The sequence below is a fragment of the Eucyclogobius newberryi genome, unplaced genomic scaffold (genome assembly GCF_026437365.1).
Source record: "Eucyclogobius newberryi isolate DKJ021-1_F unplaced genomic scaffold, fEucNew1.0.hap1 SCAF_2, whole genome shotgun sequence".
Taxonomy (NCBI): domain Eukaryota; kingdom Metazoa; phylum Chordata; class Actinopteri; order Gobiiformes; family Gobiidae; genus Eucyclogobius; species Eucyclogobius newberryi.
The window spans coordinates 13,724,697-13,745,357 of record NW_027315834.1 but is presented as its reverse complement, the minus strand read 5'-3'; the positions used below and the strand labels follow the sequence as shown (position 1 = coordinate 13,745,357).

Genomic DNA, 20,661 nt, shown 5'->3' with positions numbered 1-20,661 from the left:
TAGCAGATTTCTGTCTTCTCTCAAATGTTTCTACTCCTGGACGTGTTTGAAATGTGAACTGAATAAAATCCTGCCATCAAAAACGTAAATAAACTGTGACCTGAATCATAATGCTTGTTAGAAACATTTGAGTATTTTGAAACGTCACTTCACATCGACTCATTTTCCATTTTCCCCCAAGACTATATGATGTTAATTCCTCTCACTTTAACGGCTCTGTATCCACCTCTCCCTCTCTATTAATTTTCCTTTCATCTTTTCTCCTTCCCCATAACCACCATACCAATCTCCCCGTACATATGTATTCCTGCCGTAATGATCGTCGGTCTTTATCTACGGGCTTGTTCTTGCATTGTGAGGCTGTTTACATAGATTACCCATGTTTTATTAGCCCTATAAAAGATTCATGTCAAAATCTGGCCTATCAGTTTTCCATTGCTAGCGCATGCATCTGGATGAAAGGCAGATCCATGCGGCCAAAGTGGTGCTGCGTTCCCCCGAGGTAGTGATCTAACAAAGAGGAGGTCATTCAATATCTCCACAAAGGCACATAATTACAGGCTACGTATGCGCGCGTGTCTCTGAATGGACGGGAATTGGATTTTTACGCCGGGGTTTTCTCTAGGTCTCAATGCGCGGCGTGTTCCCTGGTCTGGTTTTGGACCTTGGTGAGTTTCTGGTGTTTTTATTGCTCAAAAATACCTTGAAAAACGTGCATTCTTACTGTGAGCGAGGTCTACTAGCCACAAATGTCACTTGTCCTTGTCCTTTTGCCTCCATTGATACATCAGTTTAGTTGAGTTTACAGTTGATATATATACTTTTTGGGGTGTATTCAGTGTGAGACTATCGTTATTTTACATTTTGTTCATTGTAAAGCACAGCATGGATCTAAAACAGCTCAATAATAGAAACAGCTCCATTGACTTTCATTTTGAAAACTGTAAAAACATATGTATAGTGGCTTTTCACTCTAAAAAGTGGGGGATTTTCGTTTGTGTGTTTTTATTGTTGAAATATGGCTACATCATTTTTTAACTCTACATATACAACCGTAATTTGTTGAATAATTGCAAGTAAATACAGACTGCATCGACTCAACGGACATCATAACTACACATATGGAAAATGGAGAAGATTACATTTGGACTTAACTGAAAAATTGGACCAATTTGACCGACTAATTGGGACGTTTATTTTTGTACTTTAGTTTTATTTAGATGTTGATTTTGTGTTTTTTTTTTTCTATTTTCTCTCGTGTTCAGTTTTCTTGTGTTAATACATGTTTATAAATTTGGAAAAATTGAAAAAAAGGAAATGCCAATTTTCTGAGCGTTCAATCCTCAAAAGCAGAACAATACAGGATTATTGAAAGACACATGAATCAGTGAAAACAACTTTGAATAAGCTATTGATTTGTGAACACCGTTATAACATGGTTACAAGCTTATTTAAGTTGATTTTACATAATACATTCAGAATATCCACAACAATAGTGGATTATAATAAAGCTGCTGCTCCTTCAAGAGGTCGACTTAGCAAAATATCTCCTCATTGTGTATCGAGAATGTTTTTAGAGATGATCAGCTCTTTTCTCTCCACGTCCACAGTGAAGCCAGACCCCCCGGAGCGTGTGGTGGCCACCCCGGTCAGGAACAACCCTCGCAGGCTGGAGGTGTCCTGGAACAGCCCATCCACGTGGCCCGAAATCAACAGCTTTCCCCTCAAATACTTCCTCCGCTACAGGCCCCTCATCCGGGAGCAGTGGCAGCACGTGAGTCCTAATTCGTTTGCACGAGTCAGATGGCTGGGGTTTTTGGGGTTACGTTTCCAAAGCAGATGTTGAGGAAATATGCAAAATGAGTTGATCTAATTTAAAGGTGCTTTGTGTAAAAATGGGGCGTCCGCCAATAGCTTTCCACTTTCGAGGTTCCTTTTTTTACCTTGTCATGTTTTTATGTTGTTGTTTTTTTTTTGCTGTGGAACATGCAGTCTTCAACTTTCAGCACTGACAGTATTGTTTTGCCAATATGTGGGTGGTGAAATTTTCGGTTTTAAATTTCATTTAATATGCTGCGTTTTCGCTATAAAAAAAAAAAAAAACTTTTAAAAAAGTGCCTCTGACAGGTCGGACAACTAATGTCCGTTTGTATGTTTTGGACATAGCTAAAAAATATGAAAATATTATTACAAAATGGCAATTTTTTTAGGTTTATATTTCCCCTTCCTGTTTGTAATTGATGACATCACACTAGCAAATTACCCAGCAAACACTGGGGAAAAACTTTTTTTAAATTTGACAAATAAAAATATATGAGAGCATCTTTATTTTGTTGAATTAATGTCTAGAAAGTCAAAATGTTTCTTTGACTGAATGAGTGTACCACGTGTGATGTCACTTCCTGTCATTATCAAAAGATTTGTCAACGTTTTCTCCACCAATGCCTACTTAATTGGTGTAAAACTATAATTTATATGTACAGGTACAGGTATAAATAAACTAAATAAAGTCAAATTTTGAAAATGGTAAAAACCTTTCAGGCACTTTAAAACACCCTTTATTGCAGACAAAAATGTATCGTGGTGGATATTTATATGTTGTTGATGCTTTCATTGGCTTTTAAACTCTCTTTTGGTCACCGTGGCATATATTTCACAGATTAATTTAAAATAATGTGGAAAACACATTTGACTAACTACACCTCCATTTCCAGTTGGAGCGCCCTTTGTTGTCAGCTGTGGGAATTAACAATAAAAAAGTATATAAGTTAAGCTCTTAGGCAACGTGACTGCTATGCTGAAAGAGCCATGCATTTGTTAACTCTTAAAAACTGCACAGGAAAAGTCTGGAATTTACTTACACAACATGAAACAATCATGAATGAAGCAAAATATAACTCCAAAGGTGTTTTTTTTTTCAGGAGACAAAACTATAACATACACTTCCAGTCCAAAATCAAAGTCTCCACAGAAAAAAGGGGCACACGCTCCGATATGTGGTTGGAACACGTTTAGCTTTCAATACAGCACACAGTTGCTGTGGCATATGTTCAATACGCTTCTGCAATATTAAAAGACAATGACAATACACATCCTTTTAAAGGCAGTGACACACATTGACACGTACGCACATCATCATCATCAAATCAGCTCCAAAAGAGATAAAACAACCATCACATTTGCAAAGATTCGAGCTCTCTCATTTTGGGGGTGACCTGACCCTCAATCCATGTCCTGACTCAAGACTCCACGATAGAGAGTATGCCGTACCACATTCATCAGTAACCCATATTCTTATATTCACATGTATCATCTGCACACAGAAAAACAGCATAGATAGGATGACATGACATGGCCTATTTTCTATTACAGTGACCACTGCACAAAGCCTTCTCCAGCTCGTCCCAGACACACTCTCTGGGGTTCAGATCTGTTGTAGATTAGTTTCTGCTTCTCCTTCGATTTTTTTTCTGCTTGATTATGATTATTTGACCCTTATCAAACACATGACCATGGGATTCGTCTTTTCACATGGTTGTTTCTGAGATGAGAAGCCTTCCACTGTATGAATTTGGTTTTAAATTCCGCATAGCAGCTGAAAGTTCATCACCCATACCAGAGTTATCCAGCAGGAGGCTTGTACTACTGTATTTGCTTAGTTTAATCAAAGTGGTTACTTTTTTATGGACATGCAGTGTAGGTAAATGCTTAAAAAAGTCCAATTTGTATGATATGTGTCCTTTAACTTAACTTAACTTTTTTAACCAAGATAAATAAAACTATTAATTTGCCAAAGTAACTGAAACCTGATACATATTCATCACTTCTTTTATTTATGGAGTCAATTATATCTCTAATGTGAGTATACCAAGTCCAACTGATCACCACAGTAGATTAAAACGCTATTTTAAATCATTACATTCATTAACTTTTACGATGTGCGTCACCCTTCTCTTTTACCTTCCTGAAACTAATAACCTTACACGCGGCATAATTAATATCAGAGTTGTCCCATTAAAATGAAATGTAGAGGTTTCAGGAGCGGGCCGGCTTTGAGGAGACAAGCGTCCCAGTGTGCAGCAGGAGGAATCGGATCCACACCGGGCCAGACTCAAGCGCTCGCCGAGTTCCCCCCGGGCCGGTCGTCAGGGAAGCATGTGTGAGAGGAAGAGAGGAAGAGAGGTAGAGAGAAGGAGGTGAAAGAAAGAGGAGGACTAAAGGTAAAGGGAAGACATAAAGAGAGGGAAAGAGTGAGTGTGGGGGAGGTTGAAAAAAAGAGGGAGAGAGAATAGGGGAAAAAAGAGAGTTTCCTGGTTAAAAAAAAAGACATTTGATGAAAGAGAGAAAAGAGAGAGAGCGCAAGGGTTTCTTGGGTTAAAAAGAGAGATGATGACAGAAAAGAGAGCAAAAGAGAGTTTCCTTGGTTAAAAAAGGGTAAAAGAGAGGAACAAGAAAGTAAGAAAGAGACTTTCATTTGTAGAGGTTTTTCTGGGCTAAAAAAAGAGAGGATGAAGATAGAGAAAAAAGAGAGAGGTTTTGTAGGGTTAAAAAGAGAGAGAAGAATAAATAAAGAGGAAGAACAGGAGAGTTTCTTTGGTTAAAAAGAGTGAGGATGAAAGAGAGAAAAGAGATAAAGAGAAATAGAGGGAGAGAAGTTTGAATTTGAAAGAGAGGGAAAAGACCGAGAGAGTTGATGAAAGAGCGGATAGAAAAGGAAGGAGAGAAAGTGAGAAAGATAGTTTCCTTGGTTTAAAAAAAGAGGGGAGGATGAAAGAGAAGGTGTGTGTGTGTGTGTGTGTGTGTGTGTGTGTGTGTGTGTGTGTGTGTGTGTGTGTGTGTGTGTGTGTGTGTGTGTGTGTGTGTGAGAAAGAGAGAGAGAAAGGGAGAGAGTTTCCTGGTTGAAAAGAAGAGCCATGATAAAAGAGAAAAAAGAAAGAGGGAGCAGATAAAAGAGAGAGTGAGAGGTCTGTTTCCACTGCCATTGTGGAAGTCAGTGCTGCGTTATGGTGTCACTGAAGCGGTTAAGAGTGTTTTTCTGTCTCTCTTTTCCTCTGACTTCTCCAGCACTTTGGCTTTAGGGTTCACAAGTGTGTCTTTTATAAAACCTCCTAATGCAGGCTACAACAAACATTATGTATTTGGGATTCAAAGCAAAGATGTGAGTGAAATTGCTGGGCCTTTCATCGTTTCCGCTAGATGGAGATTTATAGTTTTGAATAAATATATATGCATTTTTTTTGGTAGTGATTGTTCATGAATTCTGAAAGTTGTGGAATAGGAAAACATCAGTCGGATGAATCTGAGTGTATTATACAGTCCATCTCTTTCCACATCTATGAGCTTTTAGAAATGACATTGGGTGAAATTTCAACTGTCTGAGCCTGGTCAAAACACCTTTTCAAATTTCCCCAGATTTGTAACGTGAGAGAAGATCCAGGCACCTTCTCTACTGTTATTAAGTCCATAAATCATTGCCAGACCCGTTCGGAGCATTTCTGCCATCAAACTGCGTTCTTTACGGCTGCGTGGCTGTATTAGCGCGTCAGGGTAAGCTAGCTTTTGTTTATTTGCGCAAGATAAATCCCTCTGCTGCCAGTAGATGTCGAGCTAACACCAAATCCTGCTGAGGAATCGCCTGACTAATGGGAGAGTCAATGTGCTTTCAGTAGATGCAAGTTCTAAAGCTTGAGAAGCCAAAGCAAAGATTATAAAGAGAACTTTTAAAGGCCGATAACAAAACAAACAATGCATAATAAGGTCTAAAATATATTCATCTAATCACGCATAACTCCCAAAATATGCACTGAAAAGCCTGTTCTCATTTGCTGTACACCTCCATATGCCGCGCTCCATATGTTTCACACATGCACAAGCTCTCCATAATGAGTCTAAGTCAAACGTACAGGAACTCATGCGTTATCCATACGAGGCAGCTCAAAACCCAAGCCCCAAATCCAAACTTGGAGATCTGGAGACACATAAATGATTACGACTGACATGCTCTCATGGATAATCAATCAATCCACGAGGAGGCTTAAACTGGAGAGAGTGGGAAACTTAAGTCAATATTTGCCCTGGCTAAAGACATATGAGTTGGAAATGACTTAAACGACTCGGTGCGGCGCTTTGATGGATGTTGAGCGGCAGACGGTGGAGTGGTGTTGATTTGGAGGTCGAGGTTACAAACGGGGGAAGTGAAGAGTTGTCACGTTTTCGACATGCGGGTACACCTCGGCCCCGACGAGTTTTGATCCGGTTTGGTGGAAGGGGAAACCTACAGAGACACGGGGAAAACATGCAAACTCCACGTAGAATCGAGGACTTTCTTGCTGTGAGACTGAAGCACCACCCAAATGTTGTTATTGTTGTAGCTTTTAGTTGTCCAGTTCCAGAAACCAAGGAACTTCTTTGATGCCGCCATGGATCACATCTGGACCACCGTTTTGTGAAGCCAATGTTGAGTAGAACGCACGATGGAGCACAATCAGAACGCTAAAGATGCTGAATGTTTGTCGGCATGAGCTAATAGCGCAGGGGTAGGGCTGATTTTGCACAATTTGAGTATCTTGAGGTGGACACCGCACCGGAGGGATGGACCGCGAGATCGCCAAGCAGGTCGGTGATCGTGATGGAAATAAGTAGATCAACGGCAGTAAGCAAGGAGGAGCTCAGAGTGAAGCCGCTGCTCTGCTCCACGTTGAGAGGAGCCAGCTGAAGCGGAGTTGGATAGATGGAAAGAGTTATCGAAAGTATTGAAAATCACGTACTAATCCTTACTGAAACTATTGAAAGTATCAGAAGAAATTGCTTGAACAGGACAAAATTGGACTTTTCCCCAAACAGCTTTAGAATCAGCTTGAGCTTGAGTTTCGAGCCTTTGACGTGCTATCATCGTGACAACACACAAATGGAAACACCAAAAAAGTTGAACGTAATCAGAACTATGGTCAAGCCAGTTGCAGGAATATAGACGTTGTTCATCATTGAGAGAAAGTGGAGTTTTGCATTGACCGGGAGCGTAAAGAGTCGGCTTTGTCTCCCATATCAATAATATCCCTGAGGTAATAGCGGTGGTTAGTGTCAGTCAGGGATTGGCTTTCATGTGGCCTGAGAAGACGAGAGGTAGATGTGAGAGGGAAGAAAAGAGAGAAGAGAAGGGAGGAGGGTGAAAATGAGATGCAGGTCCAGCTCAGTCAAACGTGTTTCCAGTCACATGTGAGAAAGGCTGTGATCAGACTGATCTTTAGAAGGATCCATCCATCCTGGTGAAGAATGAGAGGAAGAAAAGAGTACAGGAGGGGAGACAAAAGAACCGCAAGGGTCAGAGGAGACAGCTGCATGGGAAATGGATCAGTGAGAGAAAATATACTTTGTAGTACTCAAGCGTGGTGGCTTGCAGTTCTATTTGTTGGTAGTACTTTTAGCAGTTCACTGTATGTCTAAGATAGGGACAGTGTTTATGCATGTTTTCCTGTATGATTATATGACAATAAATATCAAAATTGTATTGGTTTATTTTTGTTGTTACATGTTTTCTATAGTTTGAGAACAACATTTTAAACAGGAAAGTCCTGGAAGTTTTGGGTTGTTTGAACCACAGGATCACAACCGGAAGAGGAGAGTCAGTTTTGCAGAATTAAAGTGTGTTTGTTGTTGAATATCATAAAAATGTTCAAATTGATAATAACATTTAAAATTGTAGTGCTGCAGACATGTTTTGGACAGGTAAATGGATGAAAGAAGAAAAGAAAAAGCACAGCAATTTGAGAAAGGACAAATGATGGCACTTTTTCTCAGTGTAATTTCTTTTCTTGAATTGTGAAATGCATCTGGAAATTTGGGCAAAAAAAAATCTATAAATGATAAAGAGAAAAAGCAAGAGGTATTAAAAAGCTTTTAAACCAGTCGGTGTTTGAAATTATGACACATTTACAAAGTATATGATATTATTAGAAGATGAAATACATATTTTACAGATCATGGCCATTTCGGACTTTATAATAAAGCTCTGAACCTGTCTGGACGTGTGAAATTGTATCAACGTTTTAAGCCCAAATGTGTTTTTGAGACCCACTTGAGAAAATGATAAAAGATGAAGAGAAAACGCCACAGAGAGGCCTTGAAAGATTTGATTTATAATGTATGTGTGGGAATGTGTTTTGTGTTAAAAGTGAGAGATGAACGATCAGATGGAACACATTCAAAGACATGAAAAGGCATTCTGGGACGTGTTAAGAACAGAAGAGGGGAAACATGGGTACGAGCCGCTCCGTCAAAACGACAAGGCCAGTGTCAGTTTGGCAAAGTAATCCTCTCTTTTTTTTTTCAAGTGGCGGCTTTGTCCGAAGAATTTTTCTAAGTATTAAGTGGTCATTTCTATCACTTTAAGTACTGTGTTAGCGAACAAGCTAGCAGCAAACTCAGTGGATTTTTTAGTGAGAAATACATTTTTGTTGTGCAATTTCCAGAAGGTAAAACAGTTAAAGATGCACTATGTAACTTTTCTGCATAGAGGTAGATATGTTTACCATACTGTGGAACATTCCAGATAAACTAACATCTCCATGGAGACAAGCAGGTGGCGGACTCTCCAGCAGAAATGTTACATAGTGCACCTTTGGATAGATTTTTAAGAAAAAATTTGAAAGATTTTATCACAGCATAAAAATATACAGTATAAAATTTGGCAATTTGTAATAAATTACAATAAAAAAGCAAACTTGTCACAATGTTGTGTCTGTGAATGGAAAAAACAACGGTAAAATAAAAAGGGAGAAAATACACCAACTGGGTACTTATTTTACGTTATCTTTATTTATTTGTATCTATTTATTTTTCATTTTTTGCAGTGCATTAGATCACAAATTCACTAGAAAAACATTAGACATTTGAGAGGGTAAAGCAATACCATCATATTGTGTCTGAAAAAATGAACGTGAACACAATAAGTTAAATCTTTTGTGGTAAACAACAGAGACCAAACCTGACGTGAACCATGTTGTCCTCATGTAGCTGCTCACTCTGAGCACACAAACGCTGCGCTATTGATTCACTAAGTGCTCACTTTGGGCAGCCATTAGAGCATCGGTTAAACAGGAAGAGAAGAGCGACATAAAACAGAAGGAAGTTAAAGATGGATTGAGGAGAGGAAAATGACAGAGTGATGGTCACAAAAGGAAAAGTCTTACCTTAACCCCTTGTGTGTGGGACGTTGTACTTCATTTATTCATTCCATTTTGTCTCTCTCTCTCAAGCTGCTTGATATGTTGTACTTTAAAATGAAGCTGTAACCCTCTTATTTCCAGTCAAATCAATAATTCTGGGAAGCATCAGGGTCAGTTTATAACCCTAACCCAAAATACCCTAAAACAAAATGAGAACTTAACATAACGTGTGCCTTTATATTAATTTGTTGGCATAAAAAGATGAAATATATTGAATTTTGTGCCATTCCAGCAACAGATGTCTCTCAGGATAAGTCTTCGGGGTGTGCGTCTCCAAAAACGCAGCGTATTGAATCAGAGTTCACTTTAAAGGAGACATATTGTGCTTTTATTCATGTCCTTCGTTTGAACTATAACATAAGTAGATCTCAATTTTACTTTTTCTACATTGTAAGCCGCAATATTAGTATAAAACGGCTAAGTGGGGCGGGTTAGGGCAATAAAGCAAGCAATGATTGACCAATAAAATCTAAAATTACCGTGTGTCACAAATATTTTTTAATTGTTGCGATATACATTCAAATAAGTCTGTTTTCCCCTCACTTTTGCTGCTGACGTTTGGCTGAAGTCACAGTGTCTTTTAGTGACACTGCAGGAAGCTTGGTTCTTCTCCTCCTGCAGCTGCTCAGTCTGTGACTGTGTTCAGAGGCCCGTTTATGCTCACTTTTGTTTCTTTTTTGTTTCTTTTTTTTAAACTTTTGAATGCAAATGTTAGCCACTAAATATTGAAGACCACCCCGAGCTTGCCCATCCATAGAAGTCACTGCATGCTACTGCTTCCTATTCAAAACAGGATAAGCCCTGTATTTTCATAGTGTCATTTCAGTGTGCAAGCAGTGGATTTTCTTTCTCGTATTTTATTTATGAATACTGTCCTCGTCATATTTTAGTCCTATTTTATTTTTTTAATAATCACAACAAACAATCACACAAGTACAGGGATGTGGGCGGGGATAGGCTGTAGGTGAAAACAGCAGTAGGAACCAATCAAAATACAACTTTGACTAAACTAATGATGAGAAAATTCCATTGTAACGCGGTTGAAAGCTCATTAAAGTTGATTTTGCATAATATGTCCTCTTTAAGTATGAACACGTCCTAAAAGACAAGTAAATGGATGGATAGCTTTTGCATGCATCACGACGGTTCAAGCCAGCTGACGTAACATTGTCCACATCCCCGTTGCACTGACCTGTGACAAACCCGACGCTGGTGAGCCCATATATTTTCCATGCACACCAGCTGCACCTCTGTACTTTAAAACAACTGGATCTCAGTCTCATCCCCAGAGGCTTGAGGTTTTTTGGCCCAACACCGAGCGTTCCCCAGGCTTTTCCTATCACAGTCAGCGGAGCAGGGTTTAATTGCGGTGAGATTTGGAGTTGCGCGCGAAGCATGAGCTAGAGGCCATGGGAAAGGCAGAGCTCACTGAACTGATGCGGTCACAAACAGGCAATTTATACACCGTTTTCTGACCGATTCTGTCCATTTGCATTGTCTTGTCGTGGGAATAACTTTCACAAAAGGGTGGGGATGATTTGGAGTTAGAAGTAATTTCAAGCAGAGCAGGAAATTGTAGATACACACAAAAATGTCATGTAATGATATGCACTGTTGGTAGAATTGATTGTCCTCCCAGGGACCCTTTAACTGTGGAAAGCAGATCTGGAGTTCCAACGAGGAACCTTGAATTTGATGTCAAATTTTAGCGTTAACAGAAAGCTCATGATTATTCACAATTATTAAAAACCATGAATAATTCACTTTGTCCTAATAGATCATCATTAATCCAACATGTGTCCAGCTTTATGAAATCAAACTTACTTCATTTTTCTTTATTATTATTTTTTCCCCTTGTTTTATTTTTTTATTTTTTAACAAAATGAAAAGAAAAAAAACATGAGAGAACAGAAAATAAAAGTGTATCAAAATGATGCCTGACATATTGTTTCGCATATTGATTCTACCATTAACAATGTTTGACAAAATAATCTCACTATTTGGGCCCAGTCTTTGATAGTTGACTCAGTTTGTATCCATCTGTTGTGTCCATTGCAGGAGTTTTTGGTCCCAGATATTTTTTTTTTAATCCAGTGGTATAATAATGTAAAAAATGATGTGTATTGCTGTTTAAAACTGCAGTACAATATTTCTGAACCGTAAACAACCCCAAAACACATGATACCGGCAATTTCTCCAGCAAAAAGCTTTTCCTGTGACTAGTGTACATTTTGACATGGTGTTGTAAACATGACATTTATTTACCAATGGCTTGCAAGTTGTTGTTTTTGTTGGTTTGAGAGAGAGAGAGAGAGAGAGAGAGAAAGAGAGAGAGAGAGAGAGAGAGAGAGAGAGAGAGAGAGAGAGAGAGAGAGAGAGAGAGAGAGAGAGAGAGAGAGAGAGAGAGAGAGAGCGTATATAATAGGTTTTGACAAGAGGGTTAAATGATGATGGCTTTCACATATGACAGCGCAGGAGAGAGAGAGTGGGGGGGAAAGAGGGAGGAAGAGAAAATGAGAGAGTGACAGAAACAGTAATGCTGGAAGAGTGAGGGAGAGAAATAGACAAAGACAGGTTAGAGAGAAGAAGGGGAGGGGAGAGAGAAGAATAAATCGAAACAGAGAGATGTAGGAAGAGAGCTAAAGATAGAAGTAAAAAAGAGAAAGAAAGAGAGGAAAGAGAGATGAGGGAGAGAGGATGAGAGAATATGGGAGCGAGACAAAGGGAAAGCGAGAGAGGAGAAGAGAAAGTGAGGGCAAAAGATGAGAGAAGGGTAGGAAGAGAGAGCCGATGAAAGAGAGAGCATAAGATAGAAAGCGAAAAAGATGGAGAAAAGGAGAAAGACATAGAAATGGAGAAAAAAGAGAGGACAAGAGAGGGGAGGAGAATTTGAGAGAGGAAAAAAATAAGAGTTAAAAAAGAGAGGGAAGAGACAGAGGGAGTGGAAGAGAGAATAAGCGAGGCAAAGAGGAGAAAGCAAGTGGGAAAGATAAGAGAGAGAAGGATATACATAAAGAGCGAGTGAGAAAGAGAGGCAACGATAGCAAAAGAGAGAGGGGAGAGAATAAGGGAGCTAGAGGATGGGAGAAAGGAAGAGAGAGAGAAGGCCTAGCAGGTTTGATAAATGGTCTGTCGAAGCCTGTGTCCTTTCGATGGGATGTTTTCCCCAAACAAGGTCCAGGCATTCATCACGTGCCCACAGATCTGAACGGCTGGCTTGAGGGATGGCTGCGGAGGAGACGGGGGCCGGCGGGGGTGCATGAGGGCGTGCGACGAGCGACCGGCAGAACGCTGGCACCCGATAACGCCCGAATGGCTCTCATATGTTTCCGTTTCCTCATTGTGTTTTAGCTGAGCCACTGATTATGATAATGTCGGAGCGTGATTTATGTCCATTTATTTGCGAGCTGATGCACGGCTTTGAGGTCTCGGAGTAGCTGACTCGACCGGTGCTGTGACAGATGGAGGGGTTGTTCGCTTAGACGTGGGATGCGCTGTAATTTCGTTTTTTTATATTATTTAATACGGATAGTTCACGGAGCCTTTTAGTGATTTGAATAATGGAACGGTGCCGCAAGATAAACAGAAATACTTTCAAAAGGAATAAGTGTCATGGCAAGACAGTGAGCAATTGTTTCCAGCGTCATGCTTTAGAGTGCGTTCACTTAGTCCTGGTTTGTCCCGTTCTAGTCCTGGTTTAGTTCAGGGTTTAGTCCAAATGTGTATGCGGTGTGTGCAAGTCTGAACAAATCACTGTATTCGATTATTTGAGCGTTTACCCATGTTGTATTCCTGATTTTATATTACACATAATGGTAAGTAACACTCTCTGAAAGACCAAGACAAATGTGTCCAAAAGTAGTTAAAAGGCCTGACTGGCAACCTTTAAATTGAACACATCATGCATGGCTTTAATTGGCTTTTAAACATGTTTGTGCTCACCTTTACTTTATTAGTGTTACTTAAAATACTGTCTAAATTCAGAAAACACACTTATACATCTCATTTTCCAGCGCAATATTTAGACACTGGAGCGCCTTTTGTCAGCTGTGGGGATGAATAATATAATGAATATATGAATGAAGCCATTAGGCAACGTGACTACTATGCTAACAGAGCCATACATTGGTTGTGTACACAATTTGAGCACCGAATGGCTCCAAACAAGTTCTATGATGGTTTATGGATTTAAAACTATGCGAGTTACTCCTAGATTCTAACAGGGACCATGTCTGCAAATTAGCCAACGGTTTCTATTGTTATTGTGGGAACGCTCTCTGTTATATCCCTTTTAAATCAACTATTAATAATTAAGGTTACGTAACTGCGGGGGAGAAACTGAAACAGAGTGACTTCTGAGGCTCAGAGAAGACAACCACGCTGCTGAATCGTACGTGCGTCAGAGTTTGACAATTGCAGAACGAATTAAGTAAAGAACATTGGGCGCTTATCGGTGGGGCAGTCGGAGCAATGGCGTCTTGTCCGCAAGAAAATAAAGATGACTCAAACATGAATCACTCTAAACAATAGATTATACAACTATAAGTGGTTTAAGGGGAGTTCAAAGGGAAACAATCATAATGTGGTTAAATTTTGCATAATTGGTCTCCTTTAAGTTATCTCAAAGGAGCCTCCATCGTGTAACATCCTGACCCCTTTTAGACCATTTTGTTATAAGCACATGTACGTATATCTTACCCACAACCTTGAGCATCTCAGGCAACTGTGAGTGAGTGACCACCTCACAGCCGCTCACTCTCCAAGATGGTGCAGCACAAATGCAGTCCATTTAGCCTCGTATTGCTTCATACATCACTGACAAACCAAATGTAACACAATGTTTTCAGCTATTCCCTCTGATTTGTTCAGTGGGCGCAGGACCAGCTAAATTACAGGAAGAATGAATGGCCATGTCAAATATAATAAAACAGGTCATTTTTATAACAATCTTTTCTACAAACTTTTAAAATGTTCTCATTATTCTTTATCTTGGCTTTTAAGGCCTTTGGGCTTCAAATGGGTGATTACTGTGCATTAGTGTTGACTCAGGCCCTCTGCTGGCAACAATAAGGGGTGAAAATGAGGTACGTTTTGATAAATTAGCAGCGAAGCGATTGTTACTGTTATTTGACCTTTATTTAAGGAAAGAAAGAAAGACAAGAAAGTCCCACATAGATTTAGAATCTCTTTCAGGGGAGTCCGGGCCCCAGAGGGCAGGAGCTTGTTGTACATGAAGCTAAGAGTGAAGTGAAAGTATTTTAAGTCATGATCAAAACAAGCAGTTGAAGGGCATTGTGTAATTTAAAAAACACACGTACATCTCCTTTCCTGTTCATGTAAGATGTTAAAACTGTGTTCACAGCAGTGTAGATTGTGCTAATAAAAAATATTTCATCACTGTTTATGTCCAAGTAATCTTTTATCTTAAATTCATTCATTCATTCATTTTCTACCGCTTTTTCCCTTTCGGAGTCGCAGGTGACTGGAGCCTATCCCAGTGACTTTGGGCCTTAGGCGGGGTACAACCTGGACAGTGGCCAACTCATGGCAGGGCCAACACAGAGACATAGACATTACAGACAGCCATTCACTCTCACATTCATTCACTAGGGCCAATTTAGAGTCACCAATGTTATCTTAAATTAATACATTTTATTTTAACCCTGCAGAGGCACCCAAAATACCAGATTCTGTGCATTATTTAATGTATTTAATAGTTTTCTTCTTCCAGATACATCTAGACAGTTACTATTACAATTACTCTTACTTGAGTAGTAGTTTCCCCCCAAATACCTTTTCACTGTTGAGTTAAATTTTTAGTCATCTTTTTTTTTTACGATCCAACCATTGCAACATGGTGAAAATCTCTCACAACTTTTCCAGTAAGATATTAGAACACTTCGCCTCCAGCGCCTTCTCCCATCCATCTTGGAGTCTGACATTTCTGACATGACAACCTAAAGTCGGGTTAATGCCTTGTCACCTTTTGTGCAGTGATTCGCCCACCACCACATGCTGTTTGAGGGGCTTTGCTATGGCTGAGACTCACCAACGGATTTAGCTTTACCCTCCGTTTTTTTTCCCATACTGTAATTGCCGACGCGGACTTCGAGGGGCTTCAAAGAGGAATATTGTGTCTGAGAAATTACCCTTGCACGCATTTGTGCGCTTAAATGGAAAGGAGAGCGTAGTGGAAAAATGGGCGCTGTCAGTCAAGCTAATGAGAGCTAGCTTCCCGGTGCGGACGTGGACACTCATAGATGTAACAGAGCGCGCCATTGGGCCAGTAGTGCTGTATAATTGGGTTTCCCTTCCAGGACAATGGACATGCTCGCTGGATTAGATCTGACCACTAACGCCACTTCCCTCAATGTCCATCTCGCTCCAAAATCTCTCTCTGTCTCTGGCCTTTTCACCTCCAGACTAAAAAACAGCCTCCCATTTCTGTATTTATTCCTGTGAGTTTAACGTCTCATCAATAAGGCTTGAAATGTAGTAATCAAAGAGAAACCTCAAAGACAGTCAGGAGAAAATGCTCAAAAAATAGTCATGGATTTGCATACATTTGATATCAGAATCAGAAAAGGTTTTATTGACCTTTTCGGTTAACGAAATTCACAATAATAATGTGGTTCTTTGACTCTATGCAACATAAAACAATGAACAAAAATGGTAAAATATAAACTAAGGCATGCATAAAAGAAGGTTTGGATAATTGTTTGAAAAAAAACAAGTTGTTTCGACTCCAATCTCGAATCTCGAATCCAAGAATCAGTCTCAATCTGTGATGAGATTGATGAGATTTCAAAAACAGTGTCCAGATGACTGCATTTGAACACTCCTTGACAAATGAAGGATTTACACGGACTCTTCTGGACAATGTTTTAAAAATCAAATTGTTTTCAATCCAATCCAATTTAAAACAGTTTACAGATCTTTCCTATGATGGACCGCTCTTAGATGAATGAGGGATTACACAGACTTTGACTAAATACCGTAAACAATTTAACTATTGAGTGCTACTGAATGTAAGCCGCACAAACTAAATTTACAACAATTTTTTTTTTTTTTACAAATAGGCCGTACCTGTCTATAAGCAGCAGGTGCAGACAAACCCATATCGCACATCCGCGCTCCACATGTATCTTTGCGACTAAATTCAGTTCCTCATTAGACTAATTTCTCAAAGAATATGATTCGAATTGAAATAAACGTTCAACATTTTGAAGCTTAACATACAGGGAACATGTCTGAGCAGTCCCTACACAATTTCTCTGTGTGAGCTGATTTACCTGTGTCTGTCTTCCTCCACATCTGGCTCTGCTCCTGTGCTCCCTACTTGGCGAGTGAGAGGGGGAGCTTCCTGCTAGAGCACCCCTAGTGGCCGTTAGCCCGTAAAAATCTATAAATTAGCTGCATCATTGTATAGTTTGCAGGGTTCAAAACATGTGGAAAAAAGCAGCAGCTCATTGCCCAGACTTTACGGTTTACTGTAAATACAAAATTGATAAATACAAATACTATCGTTGAAGGACAATATTAAATTATTCAAGATGCAAAGAGAAAACACATATCATACAGTTGACTCACCCCTCATAGAAAAAAAAACAACTATTGATCAGCTGTTTAACTGGATTACCTGGAAACCTACACCAAACAGGGAGAACATGCAAACTCTACGCTGAACGTTTTCCACATTGTCCAGCTTTTTTTGCATTCTTTTCTTAATCATTTCCTCAACTATACAACTTTACGTTGCCAACTAAAACTCCACAACATTCTGAGGAGACAAGACAAGATGACGCTTTATCGATCGGCCCTGCGAGGCAATTACACTTTTTTGCTGGGGTAAACAAAAATCATCAAATAAAAGACAGTGTAGAGGCGAACTTTGCTCGGAAAGAATACCAAACCTTTCAAGCAGTACCTTCTGGTTTAATTAAAATGTCCCTTGCTCCGGTTGAATCCACCAAAAGACTGGATTTTGGGAGGATTAAAAGTCTGAGTGCTAACTGCAACGGATGGCTACATTTTCTCACAGTTCCTTATGCAATCCCCGTGGAATCTCCCCTCCCATTTTGATTCTCCAAGAGCGTCTTTGCTACAATGTTTCCGTCTCCTCTAGCAGTTGCTTGCATCTTGACCTTGCCAGGATTGCTGTAAATATATTTCCCAGTATCTAGTTCATAAATAAAACATTATTTCCTAGTGAAAGGGTAGACGTAATAAAAAGAATCGGATTCGTTCATGGCTTGTATAATGATGTTTTGGTGTCGTTACAGTGTTTACAGTCAGTTGGAGGTACAGAGCGTGTTGTGTTTGAGTATTCCAAGTACATAGTTTACAGAAAGGGCGTGTGTATCTCGTCTACTCAGATGTGCGGTATTCAGTTGCATTGTCTTGAGTCACTGTTTCAATGTCCAGTTACATTTAATTCAAATTGTAGTTTCCTCAAATTCCTGAAATACTCTTACTGTAGTATTTTTCTGGACCATTACTTTGTGCTTTTTATCAAGTATTATTTGGAAGTAGCTCTCACTTGAGTGAACTGTTTGCCTTTGTCTTCCCAGATTTGTATCAAATAATCAAAAGGTAAAAATCCAACTTAAATGATTATTATTATGTAGTTATATTTGAACGTGTCCTGTACTTGCGCTCCAGTAATATTAGGTTCATAAGTGGCCGTGGGGTCGGGCTGATAAACTGTTGAACTCTCCGGGCTGAGGAGCTGAAGATAAAGACGACACTGGCCCTGGTTTAGACAAAGGGTCAGTGTTAAACAGATAAGACGCACATAAGGGACACAAGGGAAGACTGGCCATGTGCCATGTTCTCTGTATTGACTTCACAGTGGGATATAGTGTAGTTAGACCAGTGTAGCCAATCAACACAGCTCATAATTAAAGCCATAGACATCACGCTAAAGCAACTGTTTTGGAGTCAAGTCAGGACATTTATTCATTTCTCCCTTCCATCGCTGGACTAAAAAAACACTTGCAAGTATGAGCGTATCCAACCCGTTTTTGGATTCAGAAATGGGCCGGTGGTTCTCAATACTGGGCCTCTAAGCCTGTGTTTTACGTAAAATGTCACTTTTATAGGCTTCCACTTTTGAGGTTAACCATAATAAAATACATGTTATAAAGCAAGCATTATTAGAGCATGTTATTTTGAGTTCTTGTTAGAGCATTTATGTTTACCCTCCTGCATGATAATTAAACAAGCCCATCATTTTAAATACATTTAAATCTTGTGTAAGTGGTAAATCACATGCTTCTGTTGATATTTCAAGGCAAATATTGACCCATGTTTTAAAAACATGCAAATTTCCTTTTTGGAGTTCAAATCAGGCTTGGAATTAGATATTAACAAATCCTTTTGTGTTATTCGTTAGAATCGTGTAAAGTACAAGAATGAAATGTTTGGTGTCTATAAGGTGTTTTAAGGAAAAATGCATTTTGAGAAAATAGCTTTTAAAATTTCAATGTCCTATATAAATCAATGGATAAGTCAATTAAAGAAAACATTTTTAGGTGCAGATTGAACAATGGTGTGTCCAAGTAAACGTTTATATGCTGAGAAAAAAATTGGCAAAGTTTTTTAGCCTTAAAAGCTGAACATTGTATTAATCATTGAAACACTGAAGTATAACGTGTTTGTCTGTGAAAATCGATCTTTCGAAGATGTTTTGTTTTGTTGTCCGCTCTTGTAAAGTCGGAAGAACAGTCCCGGCCCTTGTAATATTTTAACAGAGCCATCACTTCATACCTGTGTAAAATAACTGCCATGTTGTTTGAAGTATGACATATTTGTTCAGACCAATAAAACGCGGAGCATGTTTGGAAGTGTCTTTCTCAGCAGACAGGTCAAAGACAAGCTTCTTTATCACCGTTTATCTTTTGCACCAAGACATTAATTATAAGAGAGCTACAAATCACTGCTGTGTGGTCTCCATGGTGATCCAAACATGAAGCTACTCTTTGGGAAATGTGTGTGCAAGAGCCTGGGATCCAACAGAGAGCTCAAAATTATGTGTTCCATAATTACTTCAAAATTGCAAGCAAAACTATTGAGGAGATGTATGGTAACAATGTAGAAACTTGTCAAATGTAAAATTAAAGTAGCAACTTCTGTCACAGTACCAGTGATAGTAGTACTATTTCTACTTTTACTTTTACATATTAAAGTGCTACATAATTTGTTTTTTCCACTTCCATTTATGCTCTATATGTTCCAACCGGATACTCGTGGAGGCTTCTGTCTGTCCTCTGCGTTGTTCTGTCTGTCATTTGGTCCGTCTTCGAGAGCTCGTAGCAATAGCGCTGTACATGCGCTGACCACGGGGGGCAGTAGTGAACAAACTGCAAAAAAATAAACGCTTCCCTCACCTCATTTTCTTGACTTTTTTTCCAACAAACGTGATCTTAAAATGTAGTGGGTGCCTCCATGTTTGTTTTTCCAGTTGCATTTTTTTCTTCCGTTTTGGTCGATTCTCTAACTGACTTTGCGCGCCCTCTGGTGGTTATTTGCCACAACTTACACATGACATTAGACACGGTTTGAAGTTTAAATGCAGCAATGGTTTCTACGCTTGGAATGTTAAAAAACGAAGCATAAATGAGCCGTTATAGCTCCAAGAATATTATATTTTTCATACTTTATGCTATATGTTGTATTTACTTATCTAAATCATGCAAATGTAAGTTTTATTTAGTTTGTTTGTATTCAAAACAATGCATGGTACATCATTAAGTGTGAATTTATGCTCCACTGTGTTTTTAAAGTACACACACCACATCTATGTATTCATTAAAAAGCTGATACGCTAAAGAAGGGAAATCTAACTATAGTTCCTACGTCTTGCAAACACTGTGGCCCGTCGTTAATATTCACAATCATTTTAAGCAGTTGTTTAGAACAGCTTTTTTCAGACGGAAGTGAAACTGGGATGGACCACCCGAGCACAGCCAATCAGAGCGCTGCTTTTGACTTTTAATAGCGGCTTAAAGAGAATTAGAAGAGGCCTACTTTATTATTACATCCAGACTGCATGCTTTTATAGTATACTAACACATTTACAACAACAAAAAAGGTCAAGTACCCAAGCTTTAATTATCTGTATCACCTACGTGTATTTAAAGACACAAGTTTTGTTTACAACCTTGAGACTATAATTGCTGTTGCCTTTCTAGTGTCAGTGGCCCCGCATCTTACGACACGCAACGAACTGGACAGAAATATCTTGACTTATTTTTTTTTTATTATTTTAATATATAGCACATGAAACTAAGGTGTTTAAAATTATATACTGTTTCTAAATTTTTTCCTAAACTGTATTTTACCCATCTCTGTTTACATAAAGATGTTCCATTGATACAGTGTCGGCCTTGTACTGTTTAGTGTTTCGAGCAATTCACAACCTGTTCTTGACCTGTGC

At 39.1% G+C, this 20,661-nt stretch overlaps 1 protein-coding gene across 4 annotated transcripts in view; it reads left to right on the top strand.

Annotated features, from left to right (window-relative positions):
• Positions 1 to 20,661, top strand: part of cntfr (ciliary neurotrophic factor receptor) — a 359,444-nt gene that overhangs the window by 324,111 nt on the left and 14,672 nt on the right. For all 4 annotated transcript variants that reach the window (XM_072453602.1, XM_072453603.1, XM_072453605.1 and 1 more), the window contains one exon: positions 1,611 to 1,774. In XM_072453602.1, coding sequence (XP_072309703.1) covers positions 1,611 to 1,774 — 164 coding nt within the window. The remainder of the gene's footprint in view (positions 1 to 1,610; positions 1,775 to 20,661) is intronic.